The sequence below is a fragment of the Stenella coeruleoalba genome (assembly GCF_951394435.1).
Source record: "Stenella coeruleoalba genome assembly, chromosome: 2".
Classification (NCBI taxonomy): Eukaryota; Metazoa; Chordata; class Mammalia; order Artiodactyla; family Delphinidae; genus Stenella; species Stenella coeruleoalba.
Genome location: NC_137147.1, coordinates 104,458,040 through 104,484,828, shown reverse-complemented (window position 1 = coordinate 104,484,828; position 26,789 = coordinate 104,458,040). Strand labels below are relative to the sequence as shown.

Here is a 26,789-nt window from a genome sequence, read left to right as displayed (position 1 = left end):
ATCACTTTGCTGTACACCTGAAACATTGTAAATCAACTATACTTCAATTAAAAAATAATAAAAGAATGATAAAATGTAGTCAGGTAATTAGGGAGTGGTGAGTTTGGATATTTCTTACATTAAAATGTAGTTTTCTTTGTGTTAATATAGTTTAATATAGCCAGGTTACATAATTTAAAATAAGGGCCATGGGGCTTCCCTGGTGGCGCAGTGGTTGAGAGTCCGCCTGCCGATGCAGGGGACGCGGGTTAGTGCCCCGGTCCGGGAAGATCCCACATGCCGCGGAGCGGCTGGGCCCGTGAGTCATGGCCGCTGAGCCTGCGCGTCCGGAGCCTGTGCTCCACAACGGGAGAGGCTGCAGCAGTGAGGGGCCCGTGTACCGCAAAAATAAATAAATAAAATAAGGGCTATGTTTAACAACGGCAAAATTACTGAAAGTTTATCAGTCAGCGCTTGAGTGCTGATGTCAGCTGGTTCCAGCACCCCCTGACGGTGACCCGGATGGAAGCTTCCTGAGCGCGGAGCGCCTGTCTGTGGTCCTTTACCACCGCCTGCAGCAGCGGCCAGCACTGTGTGATTACTCCATAAATATGTGTCAAATGAATGCATGAATAAATGAGCAAACCAAAGAGAAAATGGACGTGAACAGGGAATTCATCGACAAATATGTATTGAGTGCCTCCCTCGTGCCAGGTAATGTCCTTGGCTCTGAAAATATGGCCGTGAACAGAATGAGCACTGGGGGGGAAATCCTGCCTTCATGGAGAATTCATTCTGATGGAGGAAGATAGAGAAAAAACAAAATATACGTAAATTATGTAGTGAGTTTAAAAGGCGAGTATTGATTAAATAAAATTCCTATTTTATGGCAAGATGAGAAAAATTTAAACATAAATGTTTCCTTTGCCCATTTGGGCCTCTGCATTAGTATTGTGTCTCCTGCATCTGCATTAATCAGACCTCCTTAGGAGATAACATTCCTTTTTAATCTCATCAAGGGTCACAACTCCTTAGGAGAAAACCTTCCTTCTTAATCTTGTAAGGGGCCACAATGACCCATGACCACTACTCACTTGGTATAGATCTAGACTGTGTACACTGTCAGTAATACGTCATTTAAGGTACAGCCCTGTGTCTCAAAAACTTACATAACTGTGCCTTAACCTCTAACAGGCAGAACAGTTCTCGGAGCTTTCTGAGAGGCTATTCCCGGGTTATAATCCTCAATTTGGCTCAGATAAAATTTTCTATTTCTTTTTTAGATCGACTGATTAATGTTTTCATCGACGGTGCTTTGAAGAGAAATCAAGCAGAAACATCGTGGTGGGGGGCGGGAGGGGCATTACAGTTTGAAAGAGCGGTAAGGAAAGGCCTCACTGAGAAAGTACTATCTGAGCAGACTTGAAGGAGGGAAGGCAGTGGATGTTCCAGAGAGGAGAGTTGTAGTCAGAAGAAACAACCTCAGGGAGTGTAACAGAGAGGGTGCCCCAAGGTAGAAGCTCGCCTAGCAAGTCTAAGGACACCCAGAAGGCCAGGAAGACTGGAGCAGAAGTGAAGGAAGAGAGATAGCAGAGGACAGGTCTTGTAGGGCAATGGTAGTGAACTTTTTTCTGTAAAAGGCCAGGTAGTCAATATTTTAGGCTCTGCCAGCCATAGGGTCTCTGGTCAAAGTCTGCAGTGTGCAGTGTGAAAGCAGCCATAAACAGTACATAACAAAAGAGTGTGGCTGTGTGCCAATAAAACTTTATTTACAAATAGAGTCAGCTGACCAGATTTGGTCTCTGGCTGTAGTTTGCTGACACCTGATATAAGGCCTTGTACATCATTATATGGATTTTAGCATCTGCTTTGAGTGTGTTCAGCAACATATGGTTGGGGTAGGGGAGGCAGGGAAAACAAAAGGCGAATGGAGTAATCCAAGGACGGTGGTGCCTGGGGTTAGCTGATAAAAAGTAGTTAGGAATATTACCCAGCCATGAAGAAGAATGAATTGATGACATTTACAGCAACATGGGTGGACCTAGAGATGATCATACTAAGTGAAGTAAGCCAGACAGAGAAAGACAAATATCACAGGATATCACTTGTATGTGGAATCTAAAAAAAAAATTATATAAATGAACTTATATACAAAACAGAACAGACTCACAGACACAGAAAACAAACTTATGGTTACCAAAGGGGAAAGAGGGAGAGGGATAAATTAGGAGTTTGGGATTAGCAGATACACACTACAAGATAGATATATATACAAAATAGATAACCAACAAGGACCTACTGTATAGCACAGGTAACGATATTCAATATTTTGTAATAATCTATAAGGGAAAAGAATCTGAAAAAAAATATATATGTATAACTGAATCACTTTGCTGTTCACCTGAAACTAACACAACATTGTATATCAACTATACTTCAATAAAAAATTTTAAAAAATGAAGTAGTCAGATTCTGGATACATTTAGAAGGTATAAGCAACAGAATTTGCTCATGGTAGAGAATGTAAGGTATGAGAAAATTCAAGGACTGCTCTTAGGTCTTTGGCCTATCACCTGGGAGGATGAAGGGAAAAGGTTTAGAGTTCAGTTTTAGATGTGTGTCTTTGTCCATTCAGGCTGCTACGACAAAATACCACAGATTGAGTGGCTTATAAACAATGGAATTTTATGTGCCACAGTTCTGGAGGCTAGAAGTCTGAGACAGGCTATCAGCATGGTTGGGTAAAGGCCCTCTTCTGGATCCCAGACTTCTCACCATGTCCTGACATGGTGTAGTGGAAGGAGCTAGGGAGCTCTGGGGGGGGGGGGGGTCTAAGGACACTAATCCCATTCATGAGGGCCCCAGACTCATGGCCTAAGCAGCTCCCAAAGGCTCCACCTCCTCACACAATCCCGATGGGCAGTAGGATTTCAACATATAAACCTGGGGAAGGGGAGAACACAAACATTCAGACCACAGCCACGTGTAAGTTTGAAATGCCAGTTAGACATTCTTGTGGTTAAAAGATACTTAAATTTATTAACTAAATCAGGCCAGGAAATATAAATTGGGGAGTCATCAGGGTCTATATGGTATTAATATACGGCACAAAGGAATGACTGTGGATAGAGAACTGAAAGGTCAGAAGGCTGGACACTCTGATAAGAACAGGAGGGAAGGTGAGGATGAGGCAGCAAAGGAGTCTGAGCTGCAACCAGAAAACAGGTGTGTGGTATGTGCTGAGGATCAGGGGGTGTCGGATGCAGCTAGAAGGAAAGTGAGGTGAGGTCTGCAAGCAGCCATAGATCCAGCAATGTGGACGGCACTGTTACCTGACAGAAGCCAAAGCTGTGGAATGGTGATTGCAGAGGATTCTAGAAAGAGTGGGGAGACAGGAATTGGAGACAATGTGGGGACCCATTCAGTACCCTGGAGTTTGTGTGAAGATTATTTTTGTTTGTTTGTTTTTTGGTTTTTGCGGTACGCAGGCCTCTCACTGCCGTGGCCACTCCCGTTGCGGAGCACAGGCTCCGGACGCGCAGGCTCAGCGGCCATGGCTCACGGGCCCAGCTGCTCCGCGTTATGTGGGATCTTCCCGGACCGGGGCACGAACCCGTGTCCCCTGCATCGGCAGGCGGACTCTCAACCACTGCGCCACCAGGGAAGCCCATCACAGACTTTCTTATCTCCCATTTGCTCTTCTAGAAACCCATTTGCTCTTCTAGAAACCCATTTGCTTTTCCCTAACAGCCATTTCTACCCCCTTTCTTTTCCCTGCTAAATTAGGTGTATAAATCTCTAACTTTAACCACTTACCTAGCTGCTTCTTTTATAAACTACAATATGTATATGAATAATTTCTTCTGTTAATCTGTCTTTTGTCAGTTTAATTCACAGGCCCCTAGGGACTCAACCTAAGAGGGTAGAGGAAAAGTTTTTCCTCTCCAACAGCAGAAAGTATAGATGACTCTTTCAAGCGGTTTAGCAGTGAAGGAGAACAGACAGGTAGGGCAGAACTAAAGGGGGAAGTGGGGTTAAGAGTATTGTTATTTAACAAATTGTTGGAGAGGGTGTGGAGAGAAGGGAACCCTCCTACACTGTTGGTGGGAATGTAAGTTGGTGTAACCATTATGGAAAACAGTGTGGAGGTTCCTTAAAAAACTAGAGTTACGGGAATTCCTTGGTGGTCCAGTGGTTAGGACTCCACATTTCCACTGCAGGGGGCCCGGGTTTGATCCCTGGTCTGGGAACTAAGATCCTGCATGCCCCGCAGCATGGTCAAAAATCCCATAAGCTGCATGGGGCAGCCAAAAAAAATCAAAAAACAAACCCCCCAAAACAAAGAACAAACTAAATATTGGAACTTCCCTAGTGGCACAGTGGTTAAGAATCTGCCTGCCAATGCAGGGGACATGGGTTCAAGCCCTGGTCCAGGAAGATCTCACATGCCACAGAGCAACTAAGCCTGTGCGCCACAACTACTGAGCCTGAGCTCTAGAGCCTGCGAGCCACAACTACTGAGCTCACATGCCACAGCTACTGAAGCCCACACGCCTAGAGCCCATGCTCTGCAACAAGAGAAGCCACTGCAATGAGAAGCCCATGCACCACAATGAAGAGTAGCCCCCGCTCGACGCAACTAAAGAAAGCCCGTGCGCAGCAACGAGGACCCAACGCAGCCAAAAATAAATAAATAAATAAATTTATAAAAAATGAAAAACTAGAATTACCATATGATCCAGCAATCCCACTCCTAGGTGTATATCCAGAGAAAACCATAATTTGAAAAGATACATGCACCCCAACGTTCACAACAGGCAAGATATGGAAACAACCTAAGAATCCATTGATGGATGAATGGATAAAGAAGATGTGGTACGTATATACAATGGAATACTACTCAGCCATAAAAAAGAATGAAATAATGCCATTTGCAGCAACATGGATGGGTCTAGAGATTATCATACTAAGTGAAGTCAGAAAGACAAATACTGTATGATATCACTTATATGTAGAATCTAAAATGTGACACAAATGAACTTATCTAAGAAACAGAAACAGACCCACAGATATAGAGAACAGACTTGTGGTTGCCTAGTGGGAGATGGGTGGGGCAGGGAAGGACTGGGGATGTGCGATTAGCAGATACAAACTACTATATATAGGATGGATAAATAACAAGGTCCTACTCTATAGCACAGGGAACTATAGTCAATATCCTGTGATAAACCATAATAGAAAAGCATATAAAAAAAGAATGTTTATATGTGTATAACTGGGTCACTTTGCTGTACAGCAGAGATTGGCACAGCATTGGAAATCAACTATACTTCAATAAAAAAATAAAATAGAATAGAATAAAAGAAAAGAAAAGAGAATACCAAAGACAGAAGTGGAGGGGTGTAGGGAGGCAGAGAGAGAGAGTGTGGTCTGGAAGGGGCAATGAGCAGCAAGGGCATCTAATCCATCCACCTCCAGGCCAAATGAAGACTGGGGGAAAAACAGAACAGAAAACTGCCACCATTTGAAAAAGCTGCTGAAGAAGCCATGTCCTCAGGGGAAAAAAAAAGACAGGGAGTATTACCAGAGAAAGAGATCATTTTATAAAGTTAAAAGGGTCAGTCATGAGGAAGACATAAAAATCATAAATCGTTGTTTCTAATAACAGGGTTTCAAAATACAGGAAGCAAAAACTGACACATCAAAGGAATAGACAAATGCACAATCATAGAGATTTTAATATCTTTCTCTAATTGGTAGAATTAGACCCCCCTTCCCCCCCAAAAGTAAGGATATAGAATAACTGAACAGAACTATCAAAGCTCTGGACTCATTGAAATACAGAGCTCTATGTGTACCTGTAGAGCACATATTTTTTCCTTTTCCCAGTGGTATAAGTTTAATAATTCTGAAACTGCTTCTTATATCATCTAGAAGCAAATGAATAAATATACTGAAGACAATGGGAGTAAGATTTCTTACTGTTGGAAAAGGTGTTACAAGTACGGAAAGAATGAAACTAGAATATAATGTGCTGTGGTACTGGATTAGAATTGGAGGTATTGATATGAACCCATGCATGAAATACATCACACACACACACACACACACACACACACACACACACACGCAGTTTCCCGGCTCTGTCTTTTTTTTTTTTTTTTTTGGCATTACACGGGCCTCTCACTGTTGTGGCCTCTCCCATTGCCGAGCACAGGCTCCGGACGCGCAGGCTCAGCGGCCATGGCTCACGGGCCCAGCCGCTCCGCGGCACGTGGGATCCTCCTGGACTGGGGCATGAACCCGTGTCCCCTGCATCGGCAGGCGGACTCTCAACCACTGCGCCACCAGGGAAGCCCCCGGCTCTGTCTTTTAATTGGACCTAGTAGCAACAGTAGCAGTGAGCATACCTAGCACCTAGACCTTTTGTTTCAAAATACCATTCTCCACTAAGAGGAGCCAGGGTTCCTTGGAAAAATGGCCAAATCCAGGAAAAGTACAGGATAAAGCCTGGGATGTTTTGTAGCACCACAAAGGAAGGAAGTGCTCAAAGAATGATGGGGACCTATCATGACCCAGGAATCACCTTGAAGGGCCTTCCACTGTAAAGTCAGGGACAATTGGAACATCAAAAGTGATAAGAAAGGATTATAAACATTAAATAATATAGAAACTTGAGTCTATACTGATATAAATAAATGAGAAGGGAAAGCTCTTCCTTGCAGTAGAATGTCAATAGATACAAAAGAAATGATGGGAGTTAGAAAATCATCAGTGGACACTCAAATTTGTGAGTGAAAGTTTGGTGAGGAGCAGGGTATTTACAGTATCTCCACTATAAATTACTAATTATTAAAAAGAAAAGATAACTTTATAGTGGGAAAGCCTGACATCACTTTAACAAACTAATCATTTTCCTCACCAGCTTCACTGGGACAAATGGATATCAAACCTCTGTTGATGAGATACTACAGACACATCACTGCTATGGTTTTCTTGCCAAAAATGCTAACCTGAATCTAATCATCAGAAAACAGACAAATCCAATTTTGAGGGACATTCTATAAAATAACTGGCCTGTATACTTGAAAAATGTTACAGTTAAGAAAGACAAATGCTCAGAAACTCTTCCAGATTACTAGAAGCTAGAGATGTAACAGCTAAATACGAGTGACCTTGGAATGACCCTGCACTGGGGAGCAGCACTATAAAGGATGTTATTGGGACAACTGACAAATTTGAATATGGACGGTGGATTGGATAACTGCACTGTGTCAATGTTAAATTTCCTGATTTTGGTGATTATACTGTGGTTATATATAAATGATTATTCTTATTCTTAGGAAATACATAATGATGTATTTAGAGGTAAAGGTCCATGATGTCTTCAACTTACTCTCAAACTGTTCAGAAAAAGAAAGAATAATAAAGCCAATGGGGCTAAATTTATTGGAATTTTCCTGGAACTTTAAAATATCAAAATTAAAAGCTAATTAAGGGACTTCCCTGGTGGCACAGTGGTTAAGAATCTGCTTGACAATGCAGGGGACGTGGGTTTGAGCCCAGGTCCAGGAAGATCCCACATGCTGCAGAGCAGCTAAGCCTGTGCGCCACAACTACTGAGCCTGTGCTCTAGAGCCCGCAAGCCACAACTACTGAGCCTGCAAGCCGTAACTACTGAAGCCCGCACTCCTAGAGCCCGTGCTTCACAACAAGAGAAGCTACGGCAATGAGAAGCCCACACACCGCAACGAAGAGTAGCCCCTGCTTGCCGCAGCTAGAGAAAGCCCGCACACAGCAACGAAGACCCAACGCAGCCAAAAAAATTAATTAAAAAAAGCTAATTAAAAACGATACAGAAAATAAACACATAACAAAATGCTCAATCCCATTAGTAGAGAAACATAAATTAAAACCACACAGATTCATCGTATTATACCTACCAGAATAGCAAAAAAAAATTTTAATTCCCCCCAAGTGCTGACAAAGATATGATTAAGTGCAAATTTGTATGACTTTGAGAAACAATGCCACGTTATCTTTTGGACTTCCTAGCCAGCAATTCTAAAGTACCTTAGAGGCTAGAGCCTACACTAGCACTGTGATGTTCAAATGGGATTATTCATAATAGTGTAAAACTGGAAACAAATGTCTTCAAGAGAATGGTTAAATAAAACTGTAGTATGTTCATACAATACTATGCAGCAGTGAAAATGAATGAATAGGATTATGGATAAATTTGAGGGATGTCAACAAAGAAAAAGCAACCTATCGATATAATATTCTATTTTCATAAAATTCACATATTAGGAAAATTAAACAATGCATTGACTATGGATATGTGACTATATGGTAAAATACAACAAATGCAAAGGAATGATAAATGTGAAATTCAGAACTGCGGTAATTCTTTACCTCTTTACACAGATGAGTGAAGCAGACAGTGCATTGTTTTGTTTTTAGGTAAAAGGTGATTTCACAGATGTTCTATTGTGCTTCTAATTTATATAGAAAATGAAATGTATGTAAATATTCTACCAGAATACACACTTCATAAAGTTAGGAACTGTTATCTGTTTCGTTCAGTTATAACCCTGGTACCTACAATAGTGTCTGGCACAAATCAAATATTTAGAATGAATATAATCTTTATATCAAATGTGATATTAAAGCAGCAAATGGATTGATATATCTCACCCAGATGTGGGGGGAAAATGTGGAGATAAGTGACTTTACTCTGCAAGTATCAAACTTGGACAGATAAAAATGAATCATCGCTCCAGGATCAACATCTGATCCTGACAGATTATCATAAACAAATAATCATTACGAATTTGGGATTAAAATATACACACTACTATATATAAAACAGATAACTAACAAGGACCTACTCTATAGCACAGGGAACTATACTCAGTATTTTGTAATAACCTATAATGGAAGAGAGTGTAAAAAAGAATATATATATATACACACATATACGTAACTGAATCACTTTGCTGTACATCTGAAACCAACACAACACTGTAAATGAACTATATTCCAAGAAGTTAAAAAAATAATAATCAAGGGAAAGAGAACTAAGCTAGCCATGAGTGGCAACTGGAAAACTGTTTTTTGTTTTGTTTTGTTTAAATATTTATTTATTTATATGGCTGCATCAGTCTTAGTTGTGGCACGCGGGATCTTCGGCTGCAGCATGTGGGATCTAGTTCCCTGACTGGGATCAAACCCGGGTCCCCTGTAGGGAGCGCGGAGTCTTAGCCACTGGACCACCAGGGAAGTCCCCAAACTGTTTTTAGGAAGAAAATAGCAACTCCTAGGGTCACTCCAATCACCACTAAAAATCCTGACACTTTCACTAAGGCTAGAGGGAGACCAGGTGGTTACTCCAACTGTTTTGTTTAGAAGACAAAGGCACAGTAGAGGAGAGAGCTGTGTCCTGAATAAGACCTGAAACAAATGACACTTCAGTACTGACTGGGGCACCCTGAGGGGCCAGCTTCTTTGTCAGCAGGACCGCAGATCACAAACCTCCAGGCTCCTGACGACTGTGACTGTCCCTTCGCTATTGCTTCAGCTTCAGCTTTGTTCTCATCCTCTACCCACATAAGGCTTAAGACATTTCTACCAAGAGCATAATGTGAGGGCTTCCCTGGTGGTGCAGTGGTTGAGAACCCGCCTGCCAGTGCAGGGGACACGGGTTCGATCCCTGGTCCGGGAAGATCCCACATGCCGTGGAGCAACTAAGCCCTTGCGCCACAACTACTGAGCCTGCACTCTAGAGCCCATGAGCCACAACTACTGAGCCCACGTGCCACAACTACTGAAGCCTGCGCGCCTAGAGCCCGTGCTCCACAACAAGAGAAGCCACAATGAGAAGCCTGTGCACCGCAACAAAGAGTAGCCCCCGCTCGCCACAACCAGAGAAAAAGCCTGTGCACAGCAACAAAGACCCAACGCCGCCAGAAACAATAAATAAATAAAATAAAATAATAAAATAAATTTTTTAAAAAAGCATAATGTGAGACCTGTCAGACAAAAGGTGGTCTTCCCTGGGTGGGAGGTTGAGACAGGGAGCACCCGGTGGTCGTGGAAGGCTCCAAGGACCGCCAGTCTGTCCTCCCAGCAAGCTCACCTCCTCTCACGGCCGAATCACCCCCATCCTCCTGCATCTGACGGGGACAAGACTCCCCGGCCTCCACGAGCCTCTGCTCACATGACATGAGATCACTTCCTAAGGGGAAGAATGTAAGGCACACGCATGGAAATCCCACTGTTCTGTGAAAGGATGACAGGGCAGTGGGAGAAGAAAATCAAGGCCTCTTGAAGACACGTGAGGACCTCTGCTGTGGACAGCTGGCTGTGATGGGGTTTCCAGCATGCAGGCCCGCCCTCTCACCAGCTGGGCCTGGGGTGGGCACACCGTGGGGAGGGTCTGGGAAGAGAGGTCCCGCCACATACCCAGATGAAGGTTTGCTCTTCTCAAACATCTCCATCCATGCAAAGAAAAGTTCTCAAAAATTTTATTACAAAAAAGAATGACAGAATATAAGCTTACATGTTACTATTTACATTATATGCAAAATCTATTACAGCTTTAATTTATGAACAGAAATATACTGTTTTTTCTTCTTTTTCTTCTCTGTTCTCTTTGCATCATTTATTTGCATTTTTACTTGATCTTGTAATTTAGAAAAGAATGCTTGTGATGATTTTAAGGCTTTGTCTTTACCTTCATCCTGCAATTAAAAAAATACAAGTTCACGTTGTAAGATGTGCTTAAAGATGAAAAAAACCAAATGATTAGAACAGGGCATCAAAGTATAAATATGAAAAAGAACTAGACAAGAACATGAAAACTTACATCAGTTAGTGCAGAGATATTATATACATTTTACGCTGCAACAATGGTCTCACAATGTCGGGTGACCGTGAGGACCCTGCATTAGAAAGCCGGCCAGTCCCCACGGCCTCTCCCGTCCCCTTCCCTCCGCAGGTGGGCAGCGGTGGCTGGCTCGGCTGCTCCGCCACCCGGATCACCTAAAGCTTGCCATCCGCTCCCCTGCCCCCTCCAGCAGCTTTCCTGCCCCATCCTCACCTTTAACAGTGAAGCTCTGCCTGTCTTGGTTAGCTGCTTTAACTTCTCGGAAGCTACTGCTTTGGTGTATTTCCCTGCTCGGTCTGGGTTGCTCTTTTCAAGAAGTCTTCTCCGCTTTTCTTTCTCCTTTATTTTCAAATGCTTTTGATATTTCTTTTTCCTCCTTTCTCGTTTCTTGTCTGTAGCTGTTTTCTCAGCAGCTGTTTTTGTATCTCCAGCTTTATTTTTCTCCTATTGAAAAACAACCACAAACACACTCATTCATCTAAACTAACAACTCAGGAAATTAGAAGAGAAGCAACTCTATGGAATGTGGCTGATGGGCTGTACACCGATGGCCAAGCGAGAAGCAGAGCATCCCTGCCTACACTCTGAAGGGCTCTGGTCACTCAGCTCTCTAAGACCCAGGATGCGTTCTCTGACGGCGACAGTTCAGTCCCAACACTCCTTCACAAAGGCAGCCTGGAGAGCAGGGGTGTCAGGCTGTCCCTCCTGGAGAAGCATGGAGACCCCAGCCGGGGCTGCAGTCACCTGCCCGCAGCAGCCCAGCTCTGAGCTGCTGGCAGCCATGGGGGGCTGACGGCAGGAAACCTAGTTGGTGAGGGTCCATTTCCTCCCTTTTCTCTTCTGCTGCCAGCCCAGCCTAGCAGAGGTGGCAGAGGCTCTGAAGGGGTGAGTGTGGGTGGAGCAAAGCAAATGAGCACAAAAAAGGAGGGCCGTGCTGCCAGGTGCCAGGAGGCCGAGGCCTCGGCAGAAGCCACCATTACTGTGCAAGGCGAGAGCTCCCACGCTCACAAGGCAGGGACAGCCTGCATGTGGTATGTCCAACTCCTCCCAAGATCCAAATGCTATTACTGATAAGCATTACATGGATACAACACAAAGGGGGAAATGCTGATTAATATCAAAGGATTGCTAAATATATGCAGTTTGTTTTAAACCTAACACCTAAGCTAACAACCTCAAACTTCTAATATTCAAACTGAATTATAACAATATACTGATGTTGGATATTTACAATTAGCTTTTACAATATTTCTCAATCTGTATCTCACAATAATACCTGGTTACAGAAGACTTGTATTTAAAGATTCTATATTATTAATGTGATTACACTTGGAAACTGCTGAGCTATGTTAGAATAAAGACTACAAGCTCAAGGAAAACGAGCTTAAATGGAGATCTGACTAGAAACGACCAACTTATAGACAGAGATTTGAAGCTTCAACACTGGCTTCTCACCTTGACTTCCTCTGGGGCCAGGAGGGCTGCATCGCTGACACTCACTGGGGCGACCTCCTCCATGGTGACGGCTGGCAGATTCGACACAACTTTAATCTCTGGGACAGGCTAGAAAAGAGACAACACACTTAACAGGAAGTCAGAAGTGGTCCTCACATAAAATATTTAAATTGTGAACCTACTGAAATACATAATACATACAATACTTCATGGAGATTATTTCTATACTTTTTCAGGACCTGTCTGCCATATTCAAACACACGTTCTTTCATCTGTTAGTAAATCATTTCCACCTGCCATGTAGGTGTATATTCTCAAACAATCCTATCCACCGTTTAACAGAATCTATTGGTGTCTGTAAGTGTTATCTTGCCTTTGGGTATAGGAAAAAAGCTCACTATAAGAAATACAGGGAAAACGCTGCAAGGAAAGGTGCTTATTGGAAGAACATGTTCCAGCAACTAAAAACAGATGTTATAAAGAGAAATATGAAATGATACTAAGTTGTTTTGGAAAATGAAGACAGTACTGAAATAAACACAACCTACAAATTATAAAAACAGGAGGAAAGAATGCAACACTAACTGAAGGGCCATTTGTTTGTCCTTTAGTTTTTTTTTTTATTCTTGAAAGAACTGCCCAAGGGATTCAGAAGTTACAATGGTTGCACCCCACTCACGGTAGTAAAAGGGCAATGGTCATGGAAGACTTACACTACTGCTCTGTACACTAGTCCTGCCCATCTTGACGCAGGGACAACAGGGTCCGCAGTGGAGTAAAGGATGAAGTGGGAAAGAGTAGGTGTCCTGAGCGAACACGAGACTGAGCCCCAGGAGACAGGGCTCTGTCCCAAAGCACAGTGCTGTCCACCTCACCAGCTCATTTCCTATCATAGTCCTGCCCACGTTCCAGTTAACTAGGCAGATATGCACCCCAGGATCCTTCATAAGGAACAAAAACAAGCCCTGAAGACAACAGGGTCCTGGACTCTAAATAAGAGAAGAATGTCAGAGTGTGAAAGAAATCATCTCTTCCCCTGGACCGCTGTTCATTTATTTATTGGGAGCACTGTATTCCATTCTACAATTTAAAGAGAAATATACAGAAAATGGAGACAACCCAAAAAATAACAGAAACTGATGACTGGTTAACAGTCATGGAGATGACTTGTGAAATACCAACCTGAATATGAAAAAAGCAATATCAAGAGGAAGCTAGACCAGAAATGACATTTCTGACAAGGAAAAAAATAAGAAAGGCTTTTATACTGTGGCCCAAGATTCCAAGGGATGTCTGAGGACTTCCCCATAGCCGGCTCCAGGCTGGTGTGAAAACACAGCCGCAAAAAAAAAAAAAACACAACTGTGGGCTTCCCTGGTGGTGCAGTGGTTGAGAGTCCACCTGCCGATGCAGGGGACATGCGTTCGTGCCCCGTTCCGGGAGGATCCCACGTGCCGCGGAGTGGCTGGGCCCGTGAGCCATGGCCGCTGAGCCTGCGCATCCGGAGCCTGTGCTCCACAATGGGAGAGGCCACAGCAGTGAGAGGCCCGCGTACCAGAAAAAAAAAAACAAAAAAACCCCACACAACTGTGGGGCTTGAAGATGAGTAGTGAGCAATGAACCATCCACCAATGAGTGCACCTGTGCCATGGGGCTATGAGGGAGAAGGGCAGAGACAGACGCGGGAAGAGGAGGTGTCAAACCTGAGACCCTACAGATGGAAGAGCCCGGAGGGAAGGAAGGAGACCAGGGTGGCTGGGGAGCGAACCACGGGGACCAGAGGGATGGGAAGGAGTCATGTCCCGCGGGGCCTTGTAAGCAGGGAAGGGATCGCATTCTCCACATGAGTAAGACCTTTCCACAGCAGGACCTGCTGGCCAAGAAGGTGGAGACATCCCTCTCCTCTCTTCACCTGCTCACTATACACGGTCAGACCAAGCACTCTGAGACTCTCAAGATGGGCCCCACCACCAAAAACGTACCATCATGTAAAGGACACCGAGATTAAACAAAAACAAAGAAGCAGGTGATGACCAAATACTCACATAGGAAAAGTTACCTGACCATCAAAGGATCGGAAAGGACCTCGGAGGTCACCACCTCCTCTGTACAGACAGAACGTTAGGCAATTTGCCTACATCACGAAGCCACTGAGGGGCAGACAGACTCAGGTCTGACTCTGGACTAGCCCTTGATGCTCGACATCCCACTTCCAGACAACACAAGTGACCCCCGGGGGCACCAGGCGAGCAAGTACCAGGAGGCTGGTGCAGCATGTTCTGCAGGCTCACAGAAGTTGGTGAGCAGGAGGGAGCTGCGGAGCAGATGGGCACTGAGCTGTCCGGGCGGGAGTCGCAGAGGCAGAGGGGGAACAGCACGCAGTGCGGAGAGCAAGGGCCCAGGAGTTAGGGCTCACCTCCCGCCCCGAAGCCTTGCTGCCCTCATCTGCAAAGTGGAAGGAGTAGTATCTGCCTCAGGTTCTGTGGGTTAAGAGTTAGTGGACATGACGGACCTAATCTGACAGGTGGCAGGTGCTCAATAACCGCCAGGTATAGACACCACACACGCTCCCAAGACCATCACACAAGCAACCAGAGACCAGACAAGGAAGAACGGTGGGAACTGAGGAGACCCTGTGGCTAAGGTCAAAGGTCTGGCAGGGACCAGCAGGGTAGAGCCAGAACTGTCATGGGACCAGACACGAGCCTTCCTCATGGGAGGCCCTGCCTGTAATTTATGGGGAATTCCCGCAGGTTTGTATCCTGAAACCAAATAAAGCACGAGTCTCACAAAAGCTCAAAGAGGAATTACAATCACATCTGCTCTGTCTGTTCACTGAGATGTAAACACACTTACCGGCTTAGGGATGAAATGGAAGTTGGAGAGGGCATCCAATTTTAAGAAGAGGGAATCCATCATCTTCTGAATTTCTACGTGCTCTGGATTTTCTTCCTCTGCTGATTTTTGCTTAGGAAAGAAGTTCAATGTTATCAGACTAAGCAGCGTCACAGGCATCATAGGACAAAACACTCAAGGCCGATAAGGGTATCACCAGTTTCTCGTCGCCAGGCTTCAGCTCCAAAGAAACATTCCAAGGCAAGATCGAAGTCACCAATACCAGGGCGGCACGAGCACCCACCCAAGAAGAAACATGACGTGCACTTGAGAAGCTGTCGCAACTGTATCACTAACATTTAGAACGTACAGTTTAGTTCCCTTGATGTTTACTTCTGTCAGTAACTAAACTACTCCCACTAGGATGGCTATTTAAAAAGAAACAAAACAGAAAATAAAAAGTATTGGCCAGGTTGTGGAAGGACCGGAACCCTTAGGCAGTGTGGTGGGAACGTAAGATGGTGCAGGCACGGTGGAAACGAGTCTGGCAGTGCCTCCAAAAGTTACACAGAGAATCACCATAGGAGCAGCAATTCCACTTTTAGGTACATGCCCAGGGGAATTAAAGCAGGTACTCAAACAAGTACATGGACACACATGTGCATAGCTGCATTATTCACGAAAGGCAGAAACAGCCCAAAGGCTCATCAACCGGTGACTGGATCAGTAAATCGTGGTACACACACAACAGAATACTATTCAGCTATAAAAAAGGGGACAAATTACAGACACGTCACAATCCTGAAACATTAAGCTAAATAAAAGGCATCAGACACAAAAGGTCACAGGTTGTATGACTCCATTTACATGAAATATCTAGAGTAAGTAAATCCACAGGGAATGAATGCAGATTGGTGGCTGTCGGGGGGGGGGTGACGAAAATGTTTTTGAATTAGATACAGGTAGGTGGTTGCACGACACCATGAATGCCCCTGAACTGCTCTCTTTAAAATGGTTAATTTGTTACGTGAATCTCAACTCAATTAAAAACAAGAAACAAAGCAAAAAACAAAACTAAGGAGTTAATGAAGATTTTGTAAAATTATCCAAATATTCATTTGGATTGCAGGGACAAACGTATATGTAATTTGTTAAAGATTTTTCTGATTAAATCACATTGGAAAAAATTGACAGCAGTTTTCATTCCACTAAGAAAAGGTAAATTTCACACTTCTCTTTCCCCATGCCCCAAATGCTATTCTAAGAAGCCAAAAGTTTTTGTTTGGTTACTTATTGATGAACCCATGAAAAACCACTATCACCACTACCACTCATCACTGGGAAGCAACTGGCTCTTTACCCCGGTTGCCCTAATGCCACAGCACACCCAGGTCTGTGTGTCCAGTGTCTGTCAGTGCCTCCTTCCAGCCATGCCCAAGCACATACTACTGCTTTTTACTCCTTAAACTTAACACCTGTTTTAAAATCCTAACCACGTCCTTTGCCCTCATCCCAGGTTGTATCTGTGAAACAATGCATCTGACATCCAGCATCTTCCTGACACACACAGATCTAAGGGTTAAGGTTCATTCACATGCTGTTTATCAGCACTCTGCTTATTACCTCCAGGGTAGCTGCTAAACTTCAGGAAATTCAGATCATCCTTCCTTGCCAGACTAACTCTTAATGGAATGAATGAGGCTAGGATTAGCCTAAATTGAGTCCACACTCAAAAACTTGTGAACTGGCTGCTGATGTCCAAGACAGAAATAAAATTAACATTTAAAGACCTGATACGAGCTACATAATTTCATTTTTACCTCTCATGGTTACCAAATACTTTCTGTATTTACTGAATCTCCTCATAGTAGCTGGATTTTCACTAAGCATTGACTGAGGTTGTACACATCTCCCTTCAACTACCACCTTGGGTGGCAAGGCAGCCGGGAAAAATTTTAATTCAAATCCTTCCAGTTCTTCAGCTTCACAGTGGCATTAGGGCCCTATCTGCTGTTGCTGCCTAAGTGGCATTAATTAACACAATCTGGATGGAATCTTAAATGCTCTTGCAGGATAAAAATGCCACTTCATCCCCAGGCACATACTGACCACATTCCCAGCAAATCAAATGTGAAGGAATAATTCAATTTGTCATATTGGGAATACAACATTTTTGGAAATATGACTTTGTCCTATTTAACTAAAAGTATTTTTTTAACACTCTAAGTAAAAAGAAACAACAACCAAAAACTCACCAGACCTAAATACATGAAGGAATTCACAAATAATCTTATAAAATTTAACAACTTCTAAAGTACAAATGAGAAATGGTTTCTAAATTGTAGCATAATTGCTGAAAAGTTAATAATTAGCTGTGAAAGTATCAGGTGACCAATGAGTAACTGCAAAACAAATCCCCTCTGCCCCTGACACTCAGTGGGAACACTGCAGCCCCTCTATTCCTAGCATGCTCTGTATCACACTAAACAAGGTGACCCCAAAGTTCAAGACTTCGGTATTTCACACATTTCGACGAGCAGGTAGAACCTGCAGAGGTGGCTCTCCACCTCTCCTCCCTGAATGACAACGGCTTCGCCTTAGCAGTGTCCTTACCTGGTTGAGTTTGATGTACTCCTGTTCATAAATTTCAGCAAGGCTCAACTTACTCTTCTCATGGTCCAGTGTTAAACGCTTTTTATACTCATATGCATCCTCTTTAGGTTTTTCTTTACGTACGACATCATCCCAAGCCTAAAATATGAAAGACACACAGAACACAAACTAACAGATAAAATCAGTAACTTCTTTCTAGGCTCCCTTAAGAATCTTCCTCTGGAGGGACTTCCCTGGTGGTGCAGTGGTTAAGAATTCGCCTGCCAGGACACAGGTTCGACCCCTGGTCAGGGAAGATCCCACATGCTGCGGATCAACTAAGCCCGTGTGCCACAACTACTGAGCCCACACTCTAGAGCCCGCAAGCCACAACTACTGAGCCCATGCGCCCAAACTACTGAAGCCCGTGGGCTTAGAGCCTGTGCTCCACAACAAGAGAAGCCACCGCAATGAAGAGTAGCCCCAGCTGGCCGCAACTAGAGAAAACCTGCGTGCAGCAACGAAGACCCAACACATCCAAAAATAAATAAATAAATAATAAAATAAAATAAATTTTAAAAAAAAGAATCCGCCTGCCAATACAGGGGACATGGGTTCGATCCCTGGTCTGGGAAGAACCCACATGCCACAGAGCAACTAAGTCCGTGCGCCACAAGTACTGAAGCCCACACGCCTAGAGCCTGTGCTCCACAACAAGAGAAGCCACCACAGTGAGAAGCCCGTGCGCTGCAACAAAGACCCAACGCAGCCAAAAATAAATAAATAAATTTTTTTTTTAAAAAAAGAATCCTCCGCTGGAATATTATCTTTCCAGAGTAAGCAAAAGCAAACTGCAGCAAAAAGGAAATCATTTTCACCATTTGAAATGACTACTCAAGTCACAGGAAGTATTATGCAGAAAGGGCATCACTCAAGTACCCTTTTTTGTTTTAAACACGTCTCTCTCCTGGTTACCAACTTGAACTCCACAATTCCTTATCGTGGTTTGCTCAACAGTTAAGACAAGAGTTTGCTTCATTTCAACTTTAAAGATTTTCTGCATATAGTACCCATCTTTCAAACCCTTCCTATTTTAAACAAACAAACACATGTTATAAAGCCATCTCGGGACTTCCGTTGTGGTCCAGTGGTTAAGACCCCTCGCTCCCAGTGCAGGGGGCCCGGGTTCGATCCCTGTTTAGGGAACTAGATCCTGCATGCCACAACTAAGACCCAATGCAGCCAAATAAATAAATAAATAGTAAAAAAAAAAAAAAAAGCCATCTCTTGGTGCACGTGTCACGTACCCAAGTTTTACTCTAAGTTTACAAAATAAGATCAAGTTTTAAACAAAAACTCTTTGGTCACCCCATTCTCCTCAGGCACGACACCCGTCTTTGTTGTGTGACGGCAGTGCCTCACACAACAAAGGGCAAGGACACTTCTGGTGTAGACTTAGGGCTTTTAAATGAAGAACTGATAGAACAAATATTCTATGAAAATAAAGTGTTATTCCTACTCCCAAAATATTCTTACATATTTCTAAACATTTCAGTGAATTTTGAATTAAGTTAAATTTCATTGTTACTGACCTGATCTTTTATCCTCTGCTTAATGATATCTTCTAGTTGAACAGTGGTTTCCTCTGTGATCACAGGTGCTAAAGGAAACAGGACATGTGCTCATTAGGTATACAGAAACTAAGCAGTGGTTCGAAAAGGGTGGTCCTTGAACCGCAGCATCACCCCCATCTGGGAACGTGTTAGAAATGCGAATTCTTGGGCCCACCCCACACCTCCTAAATCAGAAAGTGAGGAAGAAAAAGGGATACCTCTGTATGTTTTAACTAGCCTTTCTGATGCTCCCTGCAATTTGAGAACCACAAAACTACAAAATACATACGGTAGCAAATGCTAACACTTTTAACCCATGCACCTGGGGACTTGCCCCCTCTTTTCCATTCTCTAGCACTAAATAGAAATTCATCATGACTTAACGGGTACAAGAAAGAATTCAATGAGGTAATCAGGGTTCTGGCTGGAATCACAATTTAATCACTGGACAATGACAGCAGGTACTGCAAGCAGATCACTAGCAGGACTGATTATGGACTATACATTAGGCATCGCTAGGATATTAGTAATTCTTGGGTGGATTAATGGTATTGTGGCTGTACAGGGGAATGTCTTAGTTCTTAGAAAAAAATAAAAGTACTCAGGACTAAAGTGTCATGATATTGGCTACTTACTTTCAAATGACTCGGGAAAAAAAGTGCACACACACAGTCACTCACATAAATGGGGGGAGAAAGCCAAATATAGCCAAAACTTAACAACTGTTGAATCCAGCTGAATGGCATACATATGTCCACTGTACTGTTTTTTCAACTTTTCTATATGTTTACAAGTTTTTAAAATAAAAAGTTTGGGGAAAAGAAATATTACTCCAAATCTATGAGAACCATAGAAAAGGCACAGACACGAACAGTTGCAGGAGCCCGGTGGCCACACGCACCCATACGGATGGCGTGGTCAAAGTGCAGGGTCTCTTCTAGGAGGCTGTTCTCAGGCCGCTTCTGTGCTGTCACTTCCCCTTGAAGTTGCCAAGGTTTCTTTTCCAACAACTGTTTTTCCAAAGATGCAATTTTTTCATTCATCTAAGAGACAAAAAGAGTTACTACGTGTTTAGGGAAGAAAACTAGACTTACAGTTGAGTAAAAGCAACTAATATTTTTAATAGTGGGAGAGCAAGAAATGTACTGTTCCTGAACACAATTCTGTTTTGTCCTTGCCATCTTTTAATGATGCCAGTAGTGACCTCCTATTCCCGTCCCCTGCGGTGGGATGAGGAGAGGTGGATGACCTCTTTCCCCCACTGATTTGGAATGCCATGTTTATAATTTACTTACTTCTCCCAGCAGCATTTGGGTATATTTCTGGGCTCTGTTCTAGTCAAACGACCTATGTATTCACAAGCCACTATCAATTTTAATTATTAGAGCATTCCAAGACTAAGTACTTTTTTATTAGAACATCAATATTTGATGGAGCCTGACCCTCCTGACTCCACACCCACAATCCAAATTATGTCTTACTTCTGAAAAGGCGGCCATCTATAATGACTTCACAGTGTATAAAATGCCAGCCTTTTCAGCTACCTTACTGAATTATTGTTCCTAATAGCTTTTCAATTCATCTGCTTGGTTTTTCTAGTATTCTCTGCAAATATTAATGCTTTCACTTCAGTTTTTCTCACCTCTTATCATTTTCTTTTGTAGCTGTCCTGGCTAAATAACACTCCTACAAGAATCTTAAGTAACAGTGGAAATAGTAATAGTGGTAGTGGGAATAGTCTTATTCTTGATTTTAAAGGGATGTTTCTAGAATTCTACCATTAAGCATGATGGCATCTTTTGGCTAGATGTGTTTGTATTTCACTAGAAGTTAAAAAAAAAAATTAGGAATGGATATTGAATTTTATTAAATGTCATTTTTGACATATACGGAGGTGACCATATGGTTTTTCTCCTTAACCTATTATAACAAGTATTAAATTAATAGATTCCCTAATCCTGAATCAAGAGGATGAGGCCCACTTGGTTGTGGCAGCATTGCTCTTTCATTGAGCTATTTTGGATTTTTGCATGAATATTCATAAGTGAGACTGTGTATGTTTTAATGTTACCTTTATCAGGTTTGGGTATTCATGTTACAATAGCTTCACAAGAAAAGTTTGGAAGCTTTACTCTTTATACATAGGAACTGATCAAACAGCACTAAATTATCTACTTCTTGAAGGTTTGATATAATTCCCCAGTAAAACTAAACCTGCTTCTCTTTTTTTTTTTTTTTTGCAGGGGTGTGGAGAGGGAAGGACACTAACCCAAGAACAAAGTTCATATCTTCTTTCCATTTTTTTTTTTCTTCTGGGAACAATCTGCCCATCACGTGTTTAACTCAGATTCTCTTTTTTTCTTGGCTGCACCATGCAGCATGTGGGATCTTAGTTCCCCAAGCAGGGATCAAACCCGCAACCCCTGCAGTGGAACTGTGGAATCTTAACTGCTGGACCACCACGGAAGTCCCCCTAGATTCTCTTTTTAAAATGATTCTTTTGATATCCTTGGTATCTTTGGTTATTTGCCTAGTCTCACTTCAAACTGTGTGATCTAATTTTAAGATAGTTAAATGATAAAAGCCAAATATTTGGAGTCAGGCTGTACCTATTATTTTCAAATAACACTTTGTTCGCCTGAAATTGTCACAAGGAAATAATTTTTATCGACTTTGGAAGATGTGTTTGAGATGGTATTAGTTAAAATTCTGGCTACCTGGCAACTCGCAGAAGCCATCTGAGATAGGCAGTATCCTTAAAAGCAGGTGGAACAGTTACCAGGAGAGGCTCACAGGACAGCTAGTTAGGAAAAACATGCCCCAGGTATAAAGACAGCACGGAGAAAGAAAAGAAACAAGTTTTACAGACGGGCCCCAGATTGAAAGCCACAGCTTGGGAAATGCAGCATTGATTTTTGCAAATTAGTTGCTTCCCACATGGTTATCTCTATACAGGGTGCTACAGAAAGCGGCTGCAAGTTTTTTTTTTTTTTTTAAGGACAGTTAAGTGTTCCACCAAAAAAACACAAAAAACAAAACAGGGTAGATTAGTTAGTAGTCTGTGATTTCCAGTCATGTCAAGCATATGAAAAAATCCCTTAAAATTCCTAATTATTACCTTTTCCTGTCTTATTTCAAAAGAGGATTTGACTTCATCAGAGTCTTTCTGTACATTTAAGACATTTGTATCTTCAGTTTCCTCATCATCTGGCAAAGCAAAGGTCACTCTTTTCAAGGTTTCTTTGTGTTGTTTACTGTCTCCACTTTCTTCAAGGTCATTATCTTCATCCCTGTAATACCAAAACACTTATGAAAGGAAACACACCACTTTCTGTTAGAAAAACAAAAAGAAACAAACTTCGTAATTTAAGTTCTTCTTTTGTAGACTTAATGCAATTAAATATTCAGAACTTCTATAGTCATTCAGTTACTAAGGAACAGAAGGAATTATTTAGGTGAAACAGAACAAAGTGTCCAATATATAGAAAACAAATTTTTCATCAATCTATAATACAAACTTATCTCACCAAAGTAACAACAGGGTATTTTTACTGACACAAAAAAACAAATCAGAGCTCCTGGTAAGAAGGGTTTGCGTGCTAGTGCCAGTGACACTTAACTGCACTAGATCATCTCTGACGTCCCTTCAAATTTGGAGACTTTCCTCTGGCTATCCTGAGGTTCTCTGATCTTAGAGAATCTACTCTCTGATCTTAGAGAATCCCAATTCTTAGGACAATCACAGCTGACAACCAGGAGTACACAAATAGGATGGGGTACCTCCAGCTTACAGTGTAAAGGATTCAAAATACTCACATCTCAGAAAAGCTTTCTTCTCCTTCTTCAGCAATTTCTTCCTCTTCACTTGAAGCCAGTTCATCACCATCATCATGGACACTTGCTATGTCTTCATCACTTTCAACTGGATCAAAGAAATCTTTGTATTTCAGGTTTCTGGAACTTTTACCTGACTAAAACATAAATACTTTTAAGACCTTAAATCAAGGATAGAAAAATACATTAAATCATGCATAAATGTGTATGCATACTATACAGGGGAAATTGGCAACTAAAAACACTACCATAAACCGTAAGAACTATTAGACCACAACAAACTGAATGGCAGTATAGATTGATTTATGACTGATTAGATAGAGCACGATATTCTTTTCTCTAAATCTTCTAACTACAATTATTTCCAAAATATCCCTGCCTAAATAAAATATACAAATGCCTTCCTTTCACTCTTATTTCTAGTGTTTCATGAAAATCCGCGTTTGAGGGAAAATTCTGAATCTAACATGTGTGACTGTGATTCTGAAGCTACAAAACAAGTGTTCTGTGATAAGGAAACAATGGCTTTGGTTTAATTTTTCCAGTCTTTTTTTTCCAACTGATCTAAATATTTCACTTAAGCCCTGGTGAGTTTTGAAGTATTTTAAACCTCTTCTGGAGAAACAGAACCCCATCTAATTTGAGGAGGCAGAAAGAATGCTCTGTCCTCTCCCAAAACTTTACCTTAAGATCCTGACTTCCAAACAGTCCTCCGTCTTCATCGGAATCGACATCTTCAAAAAAATCAATATCCTCCTCCTCTTCATCACCTTTTTGTTCCTCTTCCTTTTCTATGTTTTCTAAAAAGCTCTCCATTTCAGAGAGTTTGAAGAATTTATCATCTACTATGGACTTTTCTGTTGGTTTCCTAGGCACTTTGTTTTGCACCTTGCTCTGCTGTTCCAATTTGCTGATATCAAAGTCAAGATCAGAGTTCTCATCACTGAAATCTGGGCTTTTCCTCAGATCCAATTTGCTTGTGTTTATAGCTCTCTCATCCTCTTCAGGATCATCACCACTCAGGTCTGACACTTTCTCTTCCTCCTCTTCCAAATCTTGTTCTAGGTCCTCCTCACCACCGGCCTCCATCTCTGAGGCATCCTCTTCACACTCCTGCACCTCATTCTCTGAGAGAAGACTGATGTCTTCATCTTTAATGGCTTCACTGACTGCATTCTGGAAGTACTGTAAAATTGGTTCATTCTGCAATTCCAGTTGTTGCCAAATCTGCTCATCATCAAAATTATTTATCATCAGTCTTTGTAAAGGACTTCCACGTTTCCTGTCATTCTCTAGTATTTTATTAAAGTCATAAAGTACTTTTGTTAAAGAAGTAAACTTTGATGCCAGTTCATCTTGAATGCTATTAAGGGGACAGGGAGGAGTTAAATTAGATTTATAATTATAGGTAACAATTTCACAGCACTCAGAATTTAAAAAAAAAGCCCAACTCTTGGGCAAAATCAAATTTTAAAAAAACTGAAGTATGGCTGATTTACAATATTATATTAGTTTCAGTGATTCAGTATTTTTACTGATTATACTCCATTAAAAGTTATTTCAAGATAATGGCCAAGACAATTCCATTGCTATACAATATATTCTTGTTGCTTATCTATTTTATGCATAGTGGTTGGTATTTCTTAATCCCACACCCCTAACTTGCTCCCCTGCACAACTGGTAACTACCATTTTGTTTTCTATATCTGTAAGTCTGTTTCTGTTCTGCTATATAAATTCATTTGTATTACTTTTTAGATCCCACATGTAAGTGATAACACACAGTATTTGTCTTCCTCTGTCTGTCTGACTGACTTCACCAAGCATAATATTCTCTAGGTCCATCCAGGTTGCTGCACATGAAATGTCAATTTTAAGTATGTATAGATTCTGGCCCCCAACAGTGTATTATCTTGCCAAAGAACCACATTAGTATATAAAAGGTGTCAACCAAGTATCTGTGAATCTGCTCTCTGGATTTCAGACGGGGAAACCGTGACAGATCTATTTGCCTAAAGATAGAGAGTGAATCTTAACCTTAAATTCTCAACTCTGCTAGATTACAGGCCACTCCATTCAGTCAGCCCATAGTCAACACTTGCTTTGGTAAGAGGGGTCAGAGAATACCTCTCTGAGGATGTGACATCTGAGATGATACCTATTTATAAGGAGACAGTCTTACAAAGCTGTGAAAACATGTACTCCAGGCAGAAGAAACAGCAAGAACAAATTTCCTAAGAGAAACGCACTAGTTGAGTTTGAGGAGCAGAAAAATGATTTAAATTTATGCTTTGGAAAGAAGCCTGTCGAGGAAAAGGAATGAAATTAGCGTAATCAGGAGGCTGATGCAGGCATCCGGGCAAAGGATGCAGAGCTGCGCTGGGATTACAACTGTGAATACGGTGAGAAATAATCAAATTCAGAATAGTATAGTTCGGAGAACTAACTGACAGGATTTGCTAATAACTGGATGTAGAATTGAGAAAAAGGGAGACATCAAGGAAGTAGCTTAGTTTCGTGTCTGGACTGGAAAGACAGAGGTGCTGCTCACTGTGATAGGGAAGGCAGGTGGTGAGCATGGGGAAAGGATCTCAGGGAGGGCAGAGGACAGGGAGCAAACAGAACCAACAGTTCATTTTGGATATACTAAATCTGCGATGCTTAGAGTGTATGGCTGTAGTTTCTGTGAACCTCAAGGTCGGGTTTCAAATATAAATCTGAGAGCCACAATTTCCTAGATCTTTTCACAGTCTTTGAACAAAATACCACGAGCTCGTGCTGGGAAGGGAGACGAAAGACAGCCTTAACTCTCGAGAAGCTCAAGTCGTGAGGCAGATAGATAAGCGACAAGTTAATACTTTCAATTAAGTCTGATGAGTAAGTAAGCACTGGGTGCTCTGGGAGCACATGGAGAAAAGAGCAATCCACCCGGTGCGTCTGGCGGGGGCGGGGGGCGGTGCGGCAACTGAGGCCTCGAAACAGTAATAACCCAGTTAGTTTGATTTCAACAGTACACGACTGGGAGATCCACACTCCACAGCTCTTAACCATCTAACAAAGTGTGATAGGCTAGGGGAGCGTAAACTACCTGAAATCTGAGGAAAAGGGAGCTCCCCTTCCCTTTGCCTTCCCCCTACTCTGGAACTTGCCGGGGGTCCGCAGCCCGCGTCCATGCGAGTCCTGAGCTGCACCAGAGCCCGGGCTCCGAGCACTTACGTGAGGAAGCATTCCGGGCGGTCGGTGGCTTTACCGACCTCCCTCAGGCACCGCTCCAGGGTCCGCCGACGCCACACCCGCGGGGCCATGGCTGACTGCCGCTACGAACACAGCGCCGCATGCAGAGGAGGAGAGCCGCCCGGAAACCACGCCACAAAGACGCGCCCCGCCCAACTACAGCCGCTAGCCGAAGGTTCCGCGGCAAACAGGTTCCGGATCCACCCCCAGCCACAGCCAATGGCAGCCCGAGAACTTTCACCAATGGGTGCGGGGGGCGGCCGAAGGGGGCGGGGCAGGAAACCGAAAATCGCCATTGGTCAGCTCGATGAACTTTCTCCAAACTTTTTGTTTTATATTTCTGAGGGGCCCACAGGAGG

The 26,789-nt window shown here is 42.6% G+C and overlaps 1 protein-coding gene across 2 annotated transcripts; it reads right to left on the bottom strand.

The window, feature by feature from the left end:
- Positions 1-10,474: 10,474 nt before the first annotated feature.
- Positions 10,475-26,753, bottom strand: MPHOSPH10 (M-phase phosphoprotein 10). Of its 2 annotated transcripts, none has more exons than XM_079911950.1 (11): positions 26,413-26,753; positions 23,881-24,559; positions 23,179-23,333; positions 22,481-22,652; positions 20,264-20,405; positions 19,342-19,409; positions 17,771-17,908; positions 15,179-15,289; positions 12,323-12,430; positions 11,081-11,311; positions 10,475-10,721 (listed from the first exon to the last, which is right to left on the bottom strand). In XM_079911950.1, the coding sequence occupies exons 1-11, from the start codon at positions 26,499-26,501 to the stop codon at positions 10,572-10,574; spliced, it is 2,043 nt and encodes a 680-aa protein (XP_079768076.1). In that variant the 5' UTR covers positions 26,502-26,753; the 3' UTR covers positions 10,475-10,571. The 2 variants fall into 2 exon arrangements, with proteins under 2 accessions (XP_079768076.1, XP_079768077.1); XM_079911951.1 differs by lacking the exon at positions 26,413-26,753 and adding an exon at positions 26,285-26,370.
- Between the last annotated feature and the right edge of the window lie 36 nt (positions 26,754-26,789).

Bases quoted from the DNA above. Each gene is read 5' to 3' on its own strand.
- MPHOSPH10 (XM_079911950.1), bottom strand. From the start codon at position 26,501: ATGGCCCCGCGGGTGTGGCGTCGGCGGACCCTGGAGCGGTGCCTGAGG. The intron at 19,410-20,263 runs GTGCGTGTGGCC...TGTTTCCTTTAG, and splicing joins TGACCACGCCATCCGTATGG to CACCTGTGATCACAGAGGAA. The intron at 15,290-17,770 runs GTAAGGACACTG...TTCTTTCCTAAG, and splicing joins AGTACATCAAACTCAACCAG to CAAAAATCAGCAGAGGAAGA.